Below are 18,329 nucleotides of genomic sequence, written 5' to 3' on the forward strand. Positions count from 1 at the left end.
TGTGTGTTATGTTTGTGATCTAAACAGAAAGCAGGGACATGGGGAACAGACTGTGTGGGCCTCCTTTGAAGAAATTTTTCATGACCCCACCAACTTCCATTTACAGCTCATTGACATCTGGCTATCTGTATCTATAAGGATGTGCTGCAAGGGAAGCTGGGTGCAGCTTACAGCACCCTCTCCCCACCTTCCCAAAGAAAATCAGCCATTTGTTATTAGAGAAGAGGAAAATACCCATCAGTAGGCAAGGGCAAATTCTGCCACAGTACCCTTTTGAAGAACTGATCACCAAAAAGAAATTCTCAATCAACATTTTCATGCTTGAACCTCTTCTGTTTGCAGACAAGGTAGTTTTGCATATCTTATCTTGTTAAACTTTCATGACACTTTAAGGTGGGGGCAGGGTGTTATGACTGCAGCCTAACAGATGAGGACATGGTCTTGATGTAGATAGAAATGCTTCTAAGGTCAACAGGGTAAATGTGAGAGGGATCTGGCTCCAGTGTTTTTCTTCCCAATGATTCCTGAGTTTCCCTCAGCTACCGAGTCTGAGAGCATGGGTCATCATGCTTTATTGTTGCATTTTCTTCCCTCCAAAGCTGCACACTTGACAAAAGGGGCTGACATTCCCTGTGAGAATATACAAGATGGTAGCTGACCCAGGATTCACACCTGGTTTCATAATTCAGATCTAGTGGTTTCTCCAGGATGCTATCCCTGTCTAGGGTAATATGATTGCCTATATCTCTGTGTAAGAATAATTCCATAATTGTTATTGTTAATTTCTCAAATGCAACTTGAAAAGACATATTCCTTTCCTTCCTATATGGGCTGTGAAAAAAAAAATAGTCTTTGTTAACAAGAAACCTCTTTGAAGGGTGTCTATTTTTTCCAAAATTTTATTAATGAAAAAAAGTCATACTTTCATGAAAGTTGAAAAGCTAGTATGATGAAGAAATTGTTTATTGCCCACTTAGATCTAAAAATTAGTATTCTATTTATGCTCATTCTGTCTTTGTGTATATGCTTGTGTATGTACATGTAAATGCATGCATAGTCATTTGGTGTTTAAAATGTTTTAAAGTATTTGGAGACACCATAACACTGTACTCCTATTTCAAGCATGGACCTCATAAGAACAAGAAATGCTATAGCTGGAGTACATCATGTTATTATACCCAAGACATTTACATGCTTCCTTCTAATATCCAGCACATGCCAGATTTACCTGGTTATCCCAGTAAGACAGTTGGCTAGTTTTGTTTTAATTGGTAGAACTTTATTATTTTGAGCAGTGTCAGGTTTGCAGAAAAATGAGCAAAACATATAGTTTCCACATAACCCTTCCTCTCTGCTTCCCAGTTTCTCCTATTATTAACATCTTATATGGAGAGGGGTATTTGATATAAGTGATGTACCAATATTGGTAAGTTATTATTTACTAGATTCCATACTTTATATTAGGGTTCACTTTTTGTGTTGTTCATTCTGTGGGTTTGAATGTAACCTCTTGGTCCTTGAACCAATCTAGATTTCTGGAACAAGATTTCTCAAGTTCAGCTTATGCTTTCCTTTCACTCCTTTTATTAGATGGTGGGTGCTTTTTATTCTATAGGGTCCTTGTTAGATTGATTAGCTCTAGCTCTTGTCCCAAAGAGTCTTGAGACTTGTAGTTCTGAATTTAACTAGCAGTATAATCTGATTATCCTTCCTAGTACCTTAAATTCATGGTATTTAAATTCATGGAGGATTGCCTCAAGGAATTCAAGGACATTGAGTTCAGTAGTTTAAAATTGAATTCTGCATTAAAATCTGGGATTCCATAGTGCATTATGGTTAAGAGCTCAAGCCCAAGGGCCCAAGGACCTGGGGTTATACCCTAGCTCTACAACTTACTGTTCATGTAACAAGAAAGTTTCTTTTCCTTTGTACCTCAGTTTTTTGTTTTTTAATTTTTAAATCACAATGGAAATACTAAGTGTTTTAGCTGCTGTGACTAAAGGAACCAACTAGAACAATTGCAGGGGAGGAAAAAGTTTATTTGAGGGCTCACAGTTTCAAAGGAAGGCCAGCTTCCATTCCTCGGGGCCCAAGATGAGGCAGGACACCATGGCGGAAAAGTGTGGCAGAGGAAAGCAGCTTACATGGTGATCAGGAAGCAGATTATGTCCACTTACCAGATACAAATATATGCCCAAAGACATGCCCCAGTTCCCACCTTCTCCAGCCACACCCCACCACTTCGGTTACCACTCAGTTTATCCCTGTCAGGAGACTAAAGCACTGATTGGGTTAAGACTCCATTACAACCCAGTCATTTCTCCTCTGAACCTTCTTGCATTGTCTCACATCTGAGCTTTTGGGGGGACACGTCACATCCAAACCATAAAAGTAAGAGTACCTGCTAATAGGTGATTTTGAGAACTTAGAGGCATTAATTTTAAAGAGATCTGTAACAAAATCAATATTCAAGAGATGATAATTATTATAAAAACTGAAGACTTCTGAAACTTGTCCTATTTACTGTGTCTTGTCTCTATTCAGGTTCTAATGTTGGAAATAGCAATATTGCTTGTATACATATCTTACTTTGTGTTAAGAAAACCAAGAGTTCTAATAACACACCCTGACCACATTTTGGGGAATAACAGCACCTTCACAGAACAGCTTGGTGGGGTGACTCTCAAAATGCACAGTGGCACATACCTGTAATCCCAGCCACTTGGGAGACTGAAGTGTGATGATCACTTGAGCCCAGGAATTTGAGGCTAGCCTGGGCAACCCATGCCAAATGGATAGATATACAAACTGAGAAACATTTAAAAAAAATCTTTTTTTTTTTTTTTCTGTGAGAGCATGAATGTTGCTGTTTATTTCTAGGACGTGCACTGGTCTTCACAACGTGCATCCTTGGTTGTCACCGTTTCGTATATGGAGGCAACATCAAGAATGTGCCCCTCAGCTCAGCTTGCATGACTGTGACTCCTGATTGTACCACATAGTTGATATCACCTGGAGCACATTCTGGAGTACTTTCAGCGAAGTGGGGATCACTAAAGTATCTCTCTTCCTAATGTTTCTTTACTAAGATTTATTGAGTAAAGCCACCCCAAGTATCTGGAGCTATGACTGTCGTACACAGTAAACGCTCCATGAAAAGATAACTTCACCACGCTGATTTTCTTTTATGTTTCTAAGACTCCCACTTTCTTTTTGCTCTGATTTTTATCTTCTCAGATATTATTATTATGCTTATCAATTAGTGGTGTGTATATTGTTACAGAATAGATCTGGCTAACTGAATCTCCAAGACACTCTACTGGCAAGTTATGGAGCAGCGCCCCAAGTGGCTGGACAGCAAAAGTGTCAGACAGGTCTGCTAAAGCTCAGCCCCCGTGATGCAGGCAGCAAGTTATCAACTGTCTTGTATCATTTTTCAGTCTGTACAACAAGCCACTCACACTTCAGTAGCCTGCAGGAGAAAAGCCTGTCCACCTGGTGGGGCTTCAGAGGACAGTCCTTGCTAGAGGCAGGATAGTCATTTTGAGAGGTCACCCCACCAAGCTGTTCTGTGAAGGTGCTGTTATTCCCCAAAATGTGGTCAGGGTGTGTTATTAGAACTAAAGACAAAAGGGGAGTAGGTAGCCCTGAAACAACAAAATATTTGCTTTTGTCCTAGAATGTGCATTTTGTTAGCTTTATCTTAAATGTTTTTTGAACAAAAATAAATGAAGGCATAAATAAACAAGGCCACTGGAACTTCATTATGAAAAAGAATACTGGTATAAGCTCTGGGCCTGAGACCTAGCACTTTGTACTGAGTTCACCGCAAGTTTTTGGATTCTGGTTTCTTTTTTCGCAAGGTGATAACATCAGCACTAAATGACACCTAAGGATCATCTAACAGTAGAATCCTAAGGTGTCCTGTCTTTTATATATGGCAATGTCTGTTGCTTTTATACACACATGCACATACACACCCAACTGAGTCCTGTCTTCAAACTCAAATGATAAATGGGAATTTATATACAAACAAAGTATAAACAGTTAAGGTAGTTTCCAAATGCCTCATTTAGTGCTGTGGTTTTTGGTTCAGTTTCTGTTAAGGCGAGGCAGGGACGTCGTGTATCTGAAGGGAAACTGAAACTCCTGCAGCCCAGGCAGTAGACACCCACAGTTCGTGCTCTCACCACTGATATTGTCTCTGTAAGAAGACAGAGTAAAAGTGAGGCCGCATTTGTGTAATTTAACCTCAGCTCAGTTTTGCTTTGTTTTTTCCCCCTCCTCCTTTTTGCAGTTCTTGGGTTGGAACTGAGGGCCTTGCACATTACTAGGCAGTTGCTCTACCTCTGTACACCCTCAGCCCCAGCAGCTGTTTTTGATGCTATGCTTGAGTCTGCTTTCAAAGTTACATTATTACTGGTTATTTTTTTTTTTTTTTTGGCTGTTTTCTTACGAGATAGACCTGGTTGAACTTTCCTGTGTATTCAATTTAAAAAGATTGTTATGTTTATAAAACTACAAGAAAAAAATGATTAGCTATTACAAATTTGGCCAAATTAATAAAATTATCATTTCCTAGTGGATATCGGTGGTTCTTGCCAATACTACTCTATCATAGCTAAAACTATGACATATCTACAATATTAACTGATACTAATTCTATATGGTAAACTCATCCTTGCTGAATTTTTACTAGGGAGATTTAGTTTTCAAAAGGGACCTATTAAAAGATGCTACGATGTCAATGAGAACTGGTCTGATTCTGTAGATTTTAAAATTCAAAATCAAATTGAAATTTTAAGGATCCTACTCAAATACAAATTGTAGAAATAACTTGTGATTAATCATCCTGTGTCACATGTGGCATTTATATTGTTACTGTAATTATACACAAAGTACAGTATAACATTAATACAAACTTAAGAAAAGAAACATGGATCTAGAATAATGTGAAACATTTACTGGACTTTTACCAAATTACTTAACTTTCTATTCTTTCTTCAGCTCTATAGATAGTCATCATTAACCTATAGTCATTCAATAATGTTTATATTTTGGTTAGTGGCTATATTTATTCTCTGAAAGCTAGTTTTCCCCAGTTCTTCTACCTCTGTCCCCAAATGAAATTGTTCTCATTTTGCCATCTGCTTCTTCAGTACTTGGATATACTTATATGTACATAACATTTAAAAGCATAGCATTCCCCCAAAATATTCCTCTTCCTTGAGATGTATTTTCTTTTAAAGGAAGAGACAAACTTGTATGAATTTTTTTCATCAGGGTAATAACTTTGCACAGTTGAATATAAGTTACATTTTTTTATTTGTAACATAAAGTTTGTCAAAAAATTATAAATTGTGGGGCTGGGGATGTGGCTCAAGCGGTAGCACGTTCGCCTGGCATGCGTGCGGCCCAGGTTCGATCCTCAGCACCACATACAAACAAAGATGTTGTGTCCGCCGAGAACTAAAAAATGAATATTAAAAAAAATTACAAATTGTGCCACCCTAAAATATTGCTGTTTTGAAGCTCTGGCATTTTGTACCTCAGTGAGAAATGAATTGATTTAATGAGATGAAAAATTACTAAGTGAACATAATGATTACAGATCTAATCAGATCAGAGAAGTAAAATGTCCATTCCACGTTTATATTTATTTTTATACTTGAAATTAAAGCTACTTTATAAGGACATATAGATAAATTTTCATCTTTAGATACATCTCACTATCTCAGGATCTTCAGGGGCAGGGGTGTTAGTTATCCTACAAATGTTTTATCCTCCTGTTAACCAGGTACTTCTGAGTCACACCCTGTGGTTACTATAGGAATATATCTTGGATACTGCCATGTATTGCTTCCTCTCTTAGCTACGCTTAAGTTGTGGCTTTAGGTGTTTCATTATTTTTCATTCCTTTTAACCATTAGATCAGTGTGCACCAATTCGTAACACTGAGCAACATAGGAGAGATGTTGGAGACTTTGATTTAAGTGAAGACCACGACTACTCATCTCCAGATACTTGTGTTTTAATCCCATGTTTCGGTTGTAACCATGCAACCTCCTGTGGTCACTATGTCTGACTGCTCTTTTTTCTTTTGCTCTTTTAAGCAAAGTAAAGCAGCAGTTCGGCTGAAAGAAGATATGAAAAAGATAGTGGCAGTGCCACTGAGTGAAGAGAAGAATCCTACCTGTAAGAAGTTATTTGGAGTCAGTCTCCAGGAGCTCCAGCGGCAGGGGCTCATGGAGAACGGCGTTCCCACTGTAGTGTGGAGCCTTGTGGAGTATTTGACGCTACACGGTGAGTCGAATCATGCGCTAGTTCTGTTTGTCTTCTGTTCCTTGCTTTAAGGTGGTGTTTCTGTATGAACTATTTAATAATCAATGATCAGAATGTCCTTTGAAACACTTTCATTAGGGTAGCAAATTACTTTACAGAATACTTGGATGTTACCAGCTGGGCGAGGTGGTGTACGCCTGTAATTCCAGCCTGTAATCATCTTTTTTGCAGTGATGGAACTGAGCGGCTTGGGAGGCTGAGGCTGCAGAATCACAAGTTCAAAGCCAGCCTCAGCCACTTAGTGAAGTCCTAAGCAACCCAGAGACCCTGTCTCTAAATAAAATATTTTTTAAAAGGGGGGAGGTGGTGGTGCTGGGGATGTTGCTCAGTGGCTAAGCACCCCTGGGTTCAACCCCTGTACAAGGGGGTGGGGGGGAGTGGATGTTACCAGACTAAGGTTGTAGCTCAGTGGCACAGTGCTTGCTTACCATGTGGGTTGAATCACTAGTACCTCCCCCACACAAGTTGGGGCGGGGGCATTATTCCTTAACATGATTTTGACAATACTGATTCAGTTAACCACAGAGCAATCACTTCAACTATTGGGGTTTTTAGTTTGAGATGTTTCCTAGTTTTAAGTAATTAAAAAATACTTAAAGTAATTTCTGACACTAATAGTTCTCTTGATTTATTAAATTCCAGCTGATAGGCAATAATTTTTAAGATAATCAAGCACTTTTGGAGTCTCTATCCACAGTGGTCAATCTGAACTTATTGGACATCTTGACTCTTCATATACTCAGGAGGATACCAAAAAAGAACGAATACTGTTGGGAGGGTCATTTATTTTTGAAGTGACCAAATTAGGCATGTAAAACATTAGCACATTGGATGGTAAAAAGATAATTTATATCTCTCAGGGTTTTTTATTGTGGTGGTGGTGCTGAAGTTAAAACCCAGGGCCTCAAGCATGCTAGGCAAGGGCTCTCCCACTCAGCTAGACCCTCAGCTCATCTCTGAGTTATTTCTAGCTCTAGGGCCCACAGATTTTTTGATATTTTTATTTAAAGCAAGCCTCAAACCTAGATACTTTGAGAGATTGATTCCGTATTCCCTATATCTGTACTTTTTGAACTCAGACTATGTGAGGTGAGAACTCTAAACCACATAGTAATATCAATAAACTTTAACAGATTTAGGAAGGAAATAGGCTGAGGGAAGAGTTGGGAATTTTTTGTCATCTCTGTACTGAAACGAGCATAGATTCATTGTGGAGTAGAATATAAAATTTGTAGGGATTTTAAAATGTAAAGCTTGAGGCTTCAAAGTAATTGGCGACCTTATACAGTTTTCTTCAGGCCCCCTAGCTTCCCGTGATGGAAGTTCATTCCCCCTGCTGATAAGAGTCCTTCTGTTGGAAGTGGGTGAAAAGCGCTCCCCAGCCATAAGTACCAACTTCTCACAGGGACTACATAGGAACATATGTTCATTCCTCACAAGGTCAGGTGTTTGTGTTCATTGAAAAAATAGCCATCTGCTCTGGTTACCAGGTATATAGACGACAAAATGATGTTTAGTTCTGAAAAAATAAGGAGATAACTTTCACAAGGTAATAACAGAACTAGACTTGTTATTACCTTGTAGAAGTTATCTCCTTATTTTTGAAGAAGAATAAGCTTCAGAAGGGCCAGATTCTCAGAAAACAACTGCAGACTTATTCGAATGCTTCTGCAAGGACATGAGAATTTGACCTACAAAATCTTGAAGCCAAGTGTCAGGACAGCTTTGACAGGACTCATTTACATACTCAGTGTTGAGTGAAGTTGCATCCCACTGATTCTGATACAAATGAAACTCTGGATAATTCATTTAATCTGTTATGGGGTTGTTCACTATTCATTTGGATGCCCAAATGTGACTAACTAAAAATTGTTTTAGGTACTGTGAATCAAACCCAGGACTTCCTGAGTGCTAAGCAAGCACACTACCACAAAGTAACATCCCCAACCCTAAAATAATATTTTGATTTTTGCATAATCAATATTCTTTTCACCTTGATTGAATGTATCATTTAAAATTATTTTTCATTTTTCATTTTTAAAATATTATATTCACAAACAACCTTGGATTAAAAATATGTGAAAATAAAATTGTGTCTCTACTGAACATGTACAAATTTTTTTCTTGTAATTGTTCCCCAATCAATACAGTATAACAGCTAATTACACATCATTTACATCATATTAGGTATTATAAGTAATCTAGTGATGATTTAAAATATACAGAAGCATGTGTGTAGGTTATATGTAAATACTACACCATTTTATATAAGCATGCATCTATAGTTTTGATATCCATAGGGGTCCTGAAACCAATATCCCATAAATACCAAGGGACGACTATATGCATGATTTTGCATAGTCATTAAACTCAGGTGATTCAAAATATAGAGTATATTGTAAAAAGACCCTTCAGATCCTGTCTCCTGACCTTCATTTCCTCTCCTCATAATAATGTTACTACATTAGCTTCTGGGAACTTCTTAAAATGATATTTCATGCATATTTAAGCATTTTACCTTGGACACACATATAGCATGATACTCACACTTTTTATTTATTTACTTTTTTTTTTTTTTTGGTACCAGGGATTGAACCAGGGGTGCTTAATCACTGAACCACATCCCCAGCCTTTTTTTATTTTTTATTTTGAGACAGGTTCTCACTAAGTTGACTAAGGGCCTTGCTATGTTGCTGAGGCTGAACTTGTGACCCTCCTGCTTTAGCTTCCTGAACTGCTGGGATTACAGGTGTGCACCACCACACCCAACAAACTCACGCATTTAAAAAAAATAATTTAGCAGTTTATTTTGGAGATTATTTAATATTGTGTAAAGAGCTTTACTCATTTTTAATTCTTTTCCCCTGCACATTGTTTCACTATATGTACATATCATTTTTTTTTACACAGTTTCATACCGATGGGCATTGACTTGTTTACAGTCTTTTGTTGTTTATAAACAATGATTCCATGATTAACCTTCAACATGTGTCATTTCAAGTACATATATCAATAGACTTATTTCCCAGAAATGGACTACTGGATTGAAGGATATGTGCATTTGTTATCAATTTGATGGGAGGTGAACCCAGTTCACATTCATACCATCAATGTATGAGAACTTTGGCAAAATTTGAATTAGTGATTGCTATTCATGTATCCCTCCTTATCATACTCTTAGTTATACTTTAACAGAGTATGATAGAATATGCTTTAGTTTGCATTTAAGTAAGCTTAAGGTTTTAGTAGCTTAAATCAGTCATTCTTTTTTTTTTAATTTTTTATTGTTGGTTGTTCAAAACATTACAAATTTCTTGCTATATCATATTTCACACTTTGATTCAAGTGGATTATGAACTCCCATTTTTACCCCATATACAGATTGCAGAATTACATCAGTTACACATCCATCGATTTACATATTGCCATACTAGTGTCTGTTGTGTTCTGCTGCCTTTCCTATCCTCTACTATCCCCCCTCCCCTCCCCTCCCCTCTTCTCTCTCTACCCCCTCTACTGTCATTCATTTCTCTCCCTTGTATTATTTTTCCCTTTCCCCTCACTTCCTCTTGTATGTACTTTTGTATAACCCTGAGGGTCTCCTTCCATTTCCATGCAATTTCCCCTTCTCTCTCCCTTTCCCTCCCACCTCTCATCCGTGTTTAATGTTAATCTTCTTCTCCTGCTCTTTGTCCCTACTCTGTTCTTAGTTACTCTCCTTATATCAAAGAAGACATTAGGCATTTGTTTTTTAGGGATTGGCTAGCTTCACTTAGCATAATCTGCTCTAATGCCATCCATTTCCCTGCAAATTCTATGATTTTGTCATTTTTTAATGCAGAGTAATACTCCATTGTGTATAAATGCCACATTTTTTTTATCCATTCGTCTATTGAAGGGCATCTAGGTTGGTTCCACAGTCTTGCTATTGTGAATTGTGCTGCTATGAACATCGATGTAGCAGTGTCCCTGTAGCATGCTCTTTTTAGGTCTTTAGGGAATAGACCGAGAAGGGGAATAGCTGGGTCAAATGGTGACTCCATTCCCAGCTTTCCAAGAAATCTCCATACTGCTTTCCAAATTGGCTGCACCAATTTGCAGTCCCACCAGCAATGTACAAGTGTACCCTTTTCCCCACATCCTCGCCAGCACTTGTTGTTGTTTGACTTCATAGTGGCTGCCAATCTTACTGGAGTGAGATGGTATCTTAGGGTGGTTTTGATTTGCATTTCTCTGACAGCTAGAGATGGTGAGCATTTTTTCATGTACTTGTTGATTGACTGTATGTCCTCCTCTGAGAAGTGTCTGTTCAGGTCCTTGGCCCATTTGTTGATTGGGTTGTTTGTTTTCTTATTGTCTAATTTTTTGAGTTCTTTGTATACTCTGGATATTAGGGCTCTATCTGAAGTGTGAGGAGTAAAGATTTGTTCCCAGGGTGTAGGCTCCCTATTTACCTCTCTTATTGTTTCTTTTGCTGAGAAAAAACTTTTTAGTTTGAGTAAGTCCCATTTGTTGATTCTAGTTATTAACTTTTGTGCTATGGGTGTCCTATTGAGGAATTTGGAGCCTGACCCCACCGTATGTAGATCGTAGCCAACTTTTTCTTCTATCAGACGGCGTGTCTCTGATTTGATATCAAGCTCCTTGATCCATTTTGAATTAACTTTTGTGCATGGTGAGAGAAAGGGATTCAGTTTCATTTTGTTGCATATGGAAAATCAGTCATTCTTAATCAAGGACATGAAGTAGAATCACTAGTTGTGTCTTTCAAAATGCACATGCATTGGCAACACCCATATTTACTGACTCGGAATCTTGACTAGTCAAGCTGGGTTATAGCTGGCACCTACATTTTGAAAGACTGAATAGTTAATTACTATGGAGACAACCAGAAGCCTTTTCTTGTATTTGAAACTATCATAATAACAAACCAGAGAGCCTGTGTAAGTTTGAAGGGTACTATGGAGCTTGAGGGTAAAACACTCCAGATTGTTTTATTTAATTGTTTTGTAACTGTTTTCAAGTCAACAATATATATTGTTTACCTGCAATACAGTAGGCAGTCTTCAAGTATAGGTATACAGGGGTGATACAGGTCATGTAATTTAATCATAGGTATATATTTTAGTAATTTATTGTTTCATGTAAATGAAGACAATTAACAAGTTGACATGAGGGAAGATTCATACTAAGGTATTTTAGAGCAGAAAGAGTTTATTATAGCCTATATCAAAGCCATTAAACAGACTTTGGACTTTATTTATTTTGTGGGGTACTGGGGATTGAACTCAGGAGCACTCAACTACTGAGCCATATCCTCAGCCCTATTTTGTGTATTTTATTTAGAGACAGGGCCTCACTGAGTTGCTTAGTGCCTAACTGTTGCTGAGGCTGATTTGAACTTCCTATCATCCTGCCTTAGCCTCCCAAGCTGCTGGGATTACAGGCGTAAGCCACCTTTATTACAGCCTATGGACTTTGGACTTTTTCTTTTTAAAAACCACATGTAATTTATAAGGAATACCATCTTTAAACTATTTTAAAACAACTAATGTTGCAGGCAGTGTGTGTGGTTTTCCTCTCTCGTGTGGAAAAATTGTTATACTGTTTCAAATACTGCAGTATTCTCCAGTCACCACCAGGTGTCAGAATGAGCTTTCATATTGTCATGATTTCCTGGCCAAAATGTGCCATTAAGCAAATTCTATTTTCTGGAGTAGTGATATATTCATACCATTATAAATGTTTCAGTTGTGTAAAATCCTCTAAAATAAAATATAACAGGACCTCTGAAATATATGGGACTGACTCTACTTCACAAAACCATCTAAATATCTCCTTTTTCTAAACATTCCCATTATAGTCATAAAGTCCTAAAATTTTAAAATAGGAAAATCTAAAAATTATGTAGTCTGGTAATCCTCATATAATATTGCATTTATTATATACCCTATAGGGGTTTTTGAAAACTCTCTGGATTCTGTTTCCCAAAACGGGATATGTCAATGTCCAAGGGAAACTTCCTTGCTTGAAAATCACTAAATATCATTTGTTTTGGGCAGGAGATGTTCCTGAGGATAGAGTGATGTGTGGAAACAGGATAGAGGCAGAAAAAAAATTATATGGCTCAGAAGCACTAACAGCAATAACTTCCATTTGGACTTATCTCTCTGCCAGAATGGTCTAGTGGGATCAGGAGCCTTGAAGACCACAGACAGTCCTTGGAGCTGGGTAGTTATTTTGGAATTGCTGGAAGTATTTTTATTTGCAGGAAGGTTTCTTTTAAAACAACAAAAAACAAACCTCGTTGGAATACAAAGCCTAAAGTCAAAGCTAGAAAAATGCAAAACCAGATCCAAAGGTCATTTGCTGGGCCAAAACAACAGAAAGCAAAGTTAGGCTTAGGAGCTGAGTGAATATGGGGAGAAGTAAGACACAAGTATAGATTTCTAGCAACTGGGCTTTGACTGGAATGGGACACCGCTTTATTGGGTGTTAGCTGCTTGGTCTTGGAATGTTTCTGAAGCTAAAGGTGCACCTTTGTAGTATAGAGGAAACAGACCTTAGAGGCTTTGAAAGACTATACTGAAATATTTTCATAGTGCCTGATATTCTGCAGAACCTAGAAGAATGGAATATCCTATTATTATATGTCATTGCATAACAAATTACCTCAAAACATAGATTAAAACAATAATGTTATCTCACAATTTCTGTGGGTCAAGAATACAGTCAGGGTTAAGTAAGCTGTGTCGTCTGTCTCAAGGTCCCTTACAAGGCTCTGAGGATGGTGTTTGTCAAGGCCATAGTCATATCAGGAACCAATGGGAATATTCCCTTCCAGACTCATTCATAGGTTGTTGGCAAGATTCAGTTACCAGTGGGCTGTTGACCGGAGGGTCTCCAGTACTGGTTGTTGGACAGAGCACACCCTTAGTTCCTTGCCTGTGACCTTTTCACAGGGTAGCAAATTAAAAAGCAGCAGCTTCATCAGTGAGCAAGCCAGTGGTGGGGGAGGACAAGCAAGGTGTATTGCCACAGCCTTTTATAACCTAATCTCAGATGCTGTATTCTGTTGTTAGAAGCTGGATACTAAGTCCAGCCCATACTCAGGTGGAGGGGATTACATTTGGGTGTGTTACCAAGAGGTATGGGGATTCTGCAGACTATTTTAGAAGCTGGCCACCTACCACACATACTGATTAGTAGGTCTTCTGATTAGATGGTGCTCAGGCCACACTGGTTGTCTTGCTATGTTGTCCAGGCTGACAGCAAAGTCCTGGGCTCAAGCAGTCCTCTTAACTTAGCTTCCCAATAAGCTGGGACTAACACACACACACACACACACACACACACACACACACACACAACCTGTCTAAATAAATTAGTAGATACAATATCTGCCTATCTTTATAGGTTATATTTTGGTAATTTAATACATATATACAGTGTTTAGTAATAAATCAGGGTAGTATTTCCATCTCCATGAATCATTTTCATATGCTGGGAATTTTGTGCTCTTCTAGTCATTTTGAAATTTACCATAGCTTTAACCAATAGTTACTGTACTGTGCTAAGAGAAACCAGAACTAATTCTTTCTGACTGTTTTTGGTGCCCCTTGTTTAGCTTCTTTCTATTCCCCCTCACCCCCTTCACCCCCCCCACCCCCGTACTCCCCTGGTTTCTATTGTGCCCGGCTTATTTCATTTAACATGTTCCATCCACATTGCTGCAAATTACAGGATTTCGTTCCTTTTATGGCTCAATATTCCCTTCTGTATTCATATATCACATTTTCTTTACCCATGCATCCACTGACAGGCACCCAGGTTGACTCCGTATTTTAGCTCTTTGAATAATGCTACAATAAACACAAGATGTTAGGTATCTTTTTGTTGTATGATTTCATCTTCTTTGGCTATATATCCCATAGTGGAACTGCTGGATTATATGGTAGTTCTATTTTCAGTTTCTTAAGGAATCTCCAGACTGTTTTCCAAAATAGCTGTACTAATTTACATTTCTACTAGCAGTGTATAAGAATTTCCCTTTCTCCACATCCTCCCCAGTGTTTGTTATTTTTTGTCTTTTTTTATGATAGCTCTTATAACCAGGTGAGAGAATATGTTCTTGAAGTTTTAATTTGCATTTTTCTGGTGATTAGTGAGATTGAATTTTTTTTTCATACACTTGTTGGCCATTTTATGTCTCCTTTTAGAAATGTCTTATTTAGATTTGTAACCAAATTTTAATCGGATTATTTGCTTCCCGCCCCCCCGCCCATGTTCAGCCTTTTGAGTTCCTTATATATTCTGGGTATTAATCCCTTGTCAAATTAATAGTTTGCAAATATTTTCTCTCATTCTATAGCTGCTAACTCTGTTCATTATTTCCTTTGCTGTGCAGAAACTTCTTAGTTTGATATAATCCCATTTTTCTATTTTTATTCTCATTGCCTCTGTCTTTGGGTTTTATCCAAAAAATCATTACCTATACCAATGTCTTAATGTCTTAAAGTGTTTCCTTGTTTTTTTTTTTTTTCTCTTTTGGTACCAGGGATTGACCCAGGGGTACTTTACCACTGAGTCACATCCCCAGCCCCTTTTTTAAGTTTTTCATTTTGATACAGGGTCTTGATAAGTTGTTTAGGGCCTCTCTTAATTACTTAGATCATCTTTGAACTTGCAATCCTCCTGCCTCAGCTCCTGAGACACTTGGATTACAGGTGTGTGCCACCCCACCTGATGACCCTTTTGTTTTCTTGAAGCTTCATATTTTACATTTAAGTCTTTGATCCCTTTTGAGTTTATTGTTGTGTATAATGATAGGAAAGGATCTAATTTGTTTTTATACATATGAATATCCACTTTTGTCAGCACCATTTATTGAAGAAATTGTCTTTCACTGCTGTTGTATGTTTTTGGTGCTTTTGTCAAAAATCATTTGGCTAGATGAACATGGATTAATTTCTAGGTTCTCTATTCTGTTCCATTGGGCTATGTTATTGTTTTTATGTCATTATCATGCTGTTTTGGTTGCTACAATTTTGTAGTATATTTTGAAATCAAGTATTGTGATGCCTATACTCTGGCTATTTGGGGCCCTTTCATGGTTTCATATGAATTTTAGGATTGATTTTTTTCCCTATTTTTGTGAAGAAAATTGTCGCGACCCCTCGCCGGCAAGGGAAAACACGACACAGGATTCTTCTTTCAGCAGTTTATTCAGGCCTTGATTAAAGTATCATCTTCTAGCGACCCCCACTCCGAGCGCCCAAGCATAGCCTAATAAAGCCTCCCGCATACCAATCTTAAGCCGCCACGTGGATCTTTCTCATAGGGTGGTCAGGGATTGCGTGCCAACTCTCCATAAAAGGAGTTGTTTACCACAGGCCTCAGTGGAAGCCGGCGCCATCTTCTAATGGCGGCCACGATCTATAACAATGGCTTACCACAGAAAATCATTGGTATTTTGATGGAAATTGTAGTGAAACTGCAGGTTGCTTTGGGTAGTATGATCATTTTAATATTATTTCAATCCATGAACATGGGATATCTTTCCCTTTTTTTACATATCCTCAATAATTTTCACAGGTGTTATAATTTTCATGTAGAGACTTTTCACTTCCTTAATTAAATTTATTATTGTAAATATTTTTAAACAAGATTTTTTAGTTGTTGATAAGACTGTTATTCAATTTATTTATTTATTTATGGTTCTGAGAATTGAACCCAGTGCCTCACACATGCTAGGCAGGCACTCTGCCACTGAGCTAAGGCTCCAGCCCTATTGTAAATATTTTTGTAGCTATTTCTTAATTTATTTTTCAGTAAGCTCATTATTGGTGCAAAAAATATAACTGGTTTTTGGGTGTTGATTTGTATCCTGCTACTTTACTGAATTTGTTATAGTTCCAACAGCTTCTTAATGAAGAATTAAGGTTATTCTGGGTATAAAATCATGTTGAGGTATGTTCCTTCTATACCTATTTGTTGAGAGTTTTTATCCTGAAAGAATGTTGAAATCTTATCAAATACTTTTCTGTATCTATTGAAATTATCAAACGGTTTTTGTCCTTTATTCTCTTATATTGCATATTGCATCACATTTATTGATTTTTGTGTTTTGAACTATTTTTGCTTCCCTGAGATGAATCCCACTTGATCACAGAATATAATCTCTTTGCTGCACTGTTAAATTCAGTTTGCTAGTAATTTATTGAGAATTTTTTGCATTTTTGTTCATCAGAGATAGGGGTCTAAAATTTTCTTTCTTTGTTGTGTATTTGTCTGATTTGAGTATCAGGGTAATGCTGGCCTAACAAAAAAGAGTTTGACAGAATTCATTCCATTAAGAGAAGAAATTGGAATTAATTCTTCTTTAATGTTTTTTAGAATTTAGCAGTAAAGTCATCTGGTCCTGGACATTGTTTTTTTTTAAATGGGAGACTAAATTGTTGTCCATTCTTATTGTTCATTATTGTCTGGATTTTCTGTTTCTTCTTGATTCAGTTTTGGTGGGCTATACATGTTCAGGAATTCATCCATGTCTTCTTGTTTTATAGTATCTGATCATATAATTGTTCATAGTACTTTCTTATAATCCTTTGTATTTCTGTGGTATCAGTTGCAATGTCTCCTTTTAGTTTTCTGAAGTATCAGTTGTAATGTCTCCTTTTAGTTTATTTATTTGGGTCTTCTTTCTCTTTTTATTGGTTAGTCTAACTAAATGTCTGTCAAATTTGTTTATTCTTTAAAAAAATCAACTGCTTCATTGATCCTTTGCAATTTTTAAATTTCAATTTTACTTATTTATGCTCTGAGCTTTATTATTTTTTTCTTTTAATAATTTTGGGTTGGTTTCTTCTTGCTTTTCTAATACTTTAAGGTGCATTGTTAGATTGCTTGTGATCTTCCTGGGTATTTCCTTATATGTGACTTGATGCTTTTCCTTTGCTATTTTTTAGGATTCTGTCTTTGTCTTAAATATTTGACTTTTTCTTAATGTCTGTATTTATTTCTATAAACTTTCCTCTTAGTACTATTTTTGCTATACCATGTGCTGATGAAAAGATAATGTATTCTCCTGTTGTTGAATGAAGTGTTCTGTACATGTCTCTTAGGTCCTTTTGCTTCATAGTATGGTTCAACTCAGATGTTTCTCTGTTGATTTTCTGTTTAGATGATATATCCAATGTGGAAAGTCTGTTGGTTAAATCCCTAATATTATTGTATTGGAGTCCATCTCTTCCTTTAGATCTAATAATATTGCTTTATATTGGGTCTCATGTTGAGGACGTATATATTTATAATTGTTTATCTTCTTGCTGAATTGATTCTTTTATCAGTATATAATGACCTTCTCTGTCTCTTCATAGCTTTCAATTTAAAGTCTGTTCAGTCTGATATGAGTTTAAGTACTCTTGCTTGCTTTTGACTTGTAATTGCATGTTTTATTGTGCAATTTTCAACCTGTCACCTTTAGTCTATGTATATTTTTACCAGTGAAGTGAGTTTCTTATAAGCAACATGTACTTGAGTCTTTTATTTTTTTAATCCATTTGGCCATTCTATGACTTTTGATTGGTGAATTTAATCTATTTACATTCAAGGTTATTTTAGATAGATATGAACTTGTTCCTGTCATTTAATTGTTTTCTGCTTGGTTTTGTTGTTGTTGTTGTTGTTGTTTGTTTGTTTTGTATGCTTTTGTAACTTTCCATCTCTCTTATAATTTATTTTGGTGATTTGGTAGTTTTTCAGTTATGCTAAGATGTGGTTTTAATTTTTGTATCTATTCTGGTGGGGTTTGTACATTCAAGTGCTTTTGTTAAATCTTATCATTTTGTTGTTGTTGTTGTTGTTTCTAGTATAGGACTCCCTTAAGTATTTCTTGTAGAGTTGGTCTGGTGATGATAAATTCCCTTATTTTCACGAAAAGACTTCATTTCTTCTTAATTTCTGAAGGATGGTTTTCCTAGATATAG

General features: G+C 36.9%; 1 protein-coding gene across 1 annotated transcript in view; it reads left to right on the forward strand.

Moving 5' to 3' along the window:
* Positions 1–18,329, forward strand: part of LOC114085467 (protein FAM13A-like) — a 212,473-nt gene that overhangs the window by 20,389 nt on the left and 173,755 nt on the right. The window contains exon 2 of the mRNA XM_071614026.1: positions 6,114–6,303. Within this exon, the coding sequence (XP_071470127.1) occupies positions 6,114–6,303 (190 nt within the window). The remainder of the gene's footprint in view (positions 1–6,113; positions 6,304–18,329) is intronic.

This window comes from Marmota flaviventris, chromosome 7 (genome assembly GCF_047511675.1).
Source record: "Marmota flaviventris isolate mMarFla1 chromosome 7, mMarFla1.hap1, whole genome shotgun sequence".
Classification (NCBI taxonomy): Eukaryota; Metazoa; Chordata; class Mammalia; order Rodentia; family Sciuridae; genus Marmota; species Marmota flaviventris.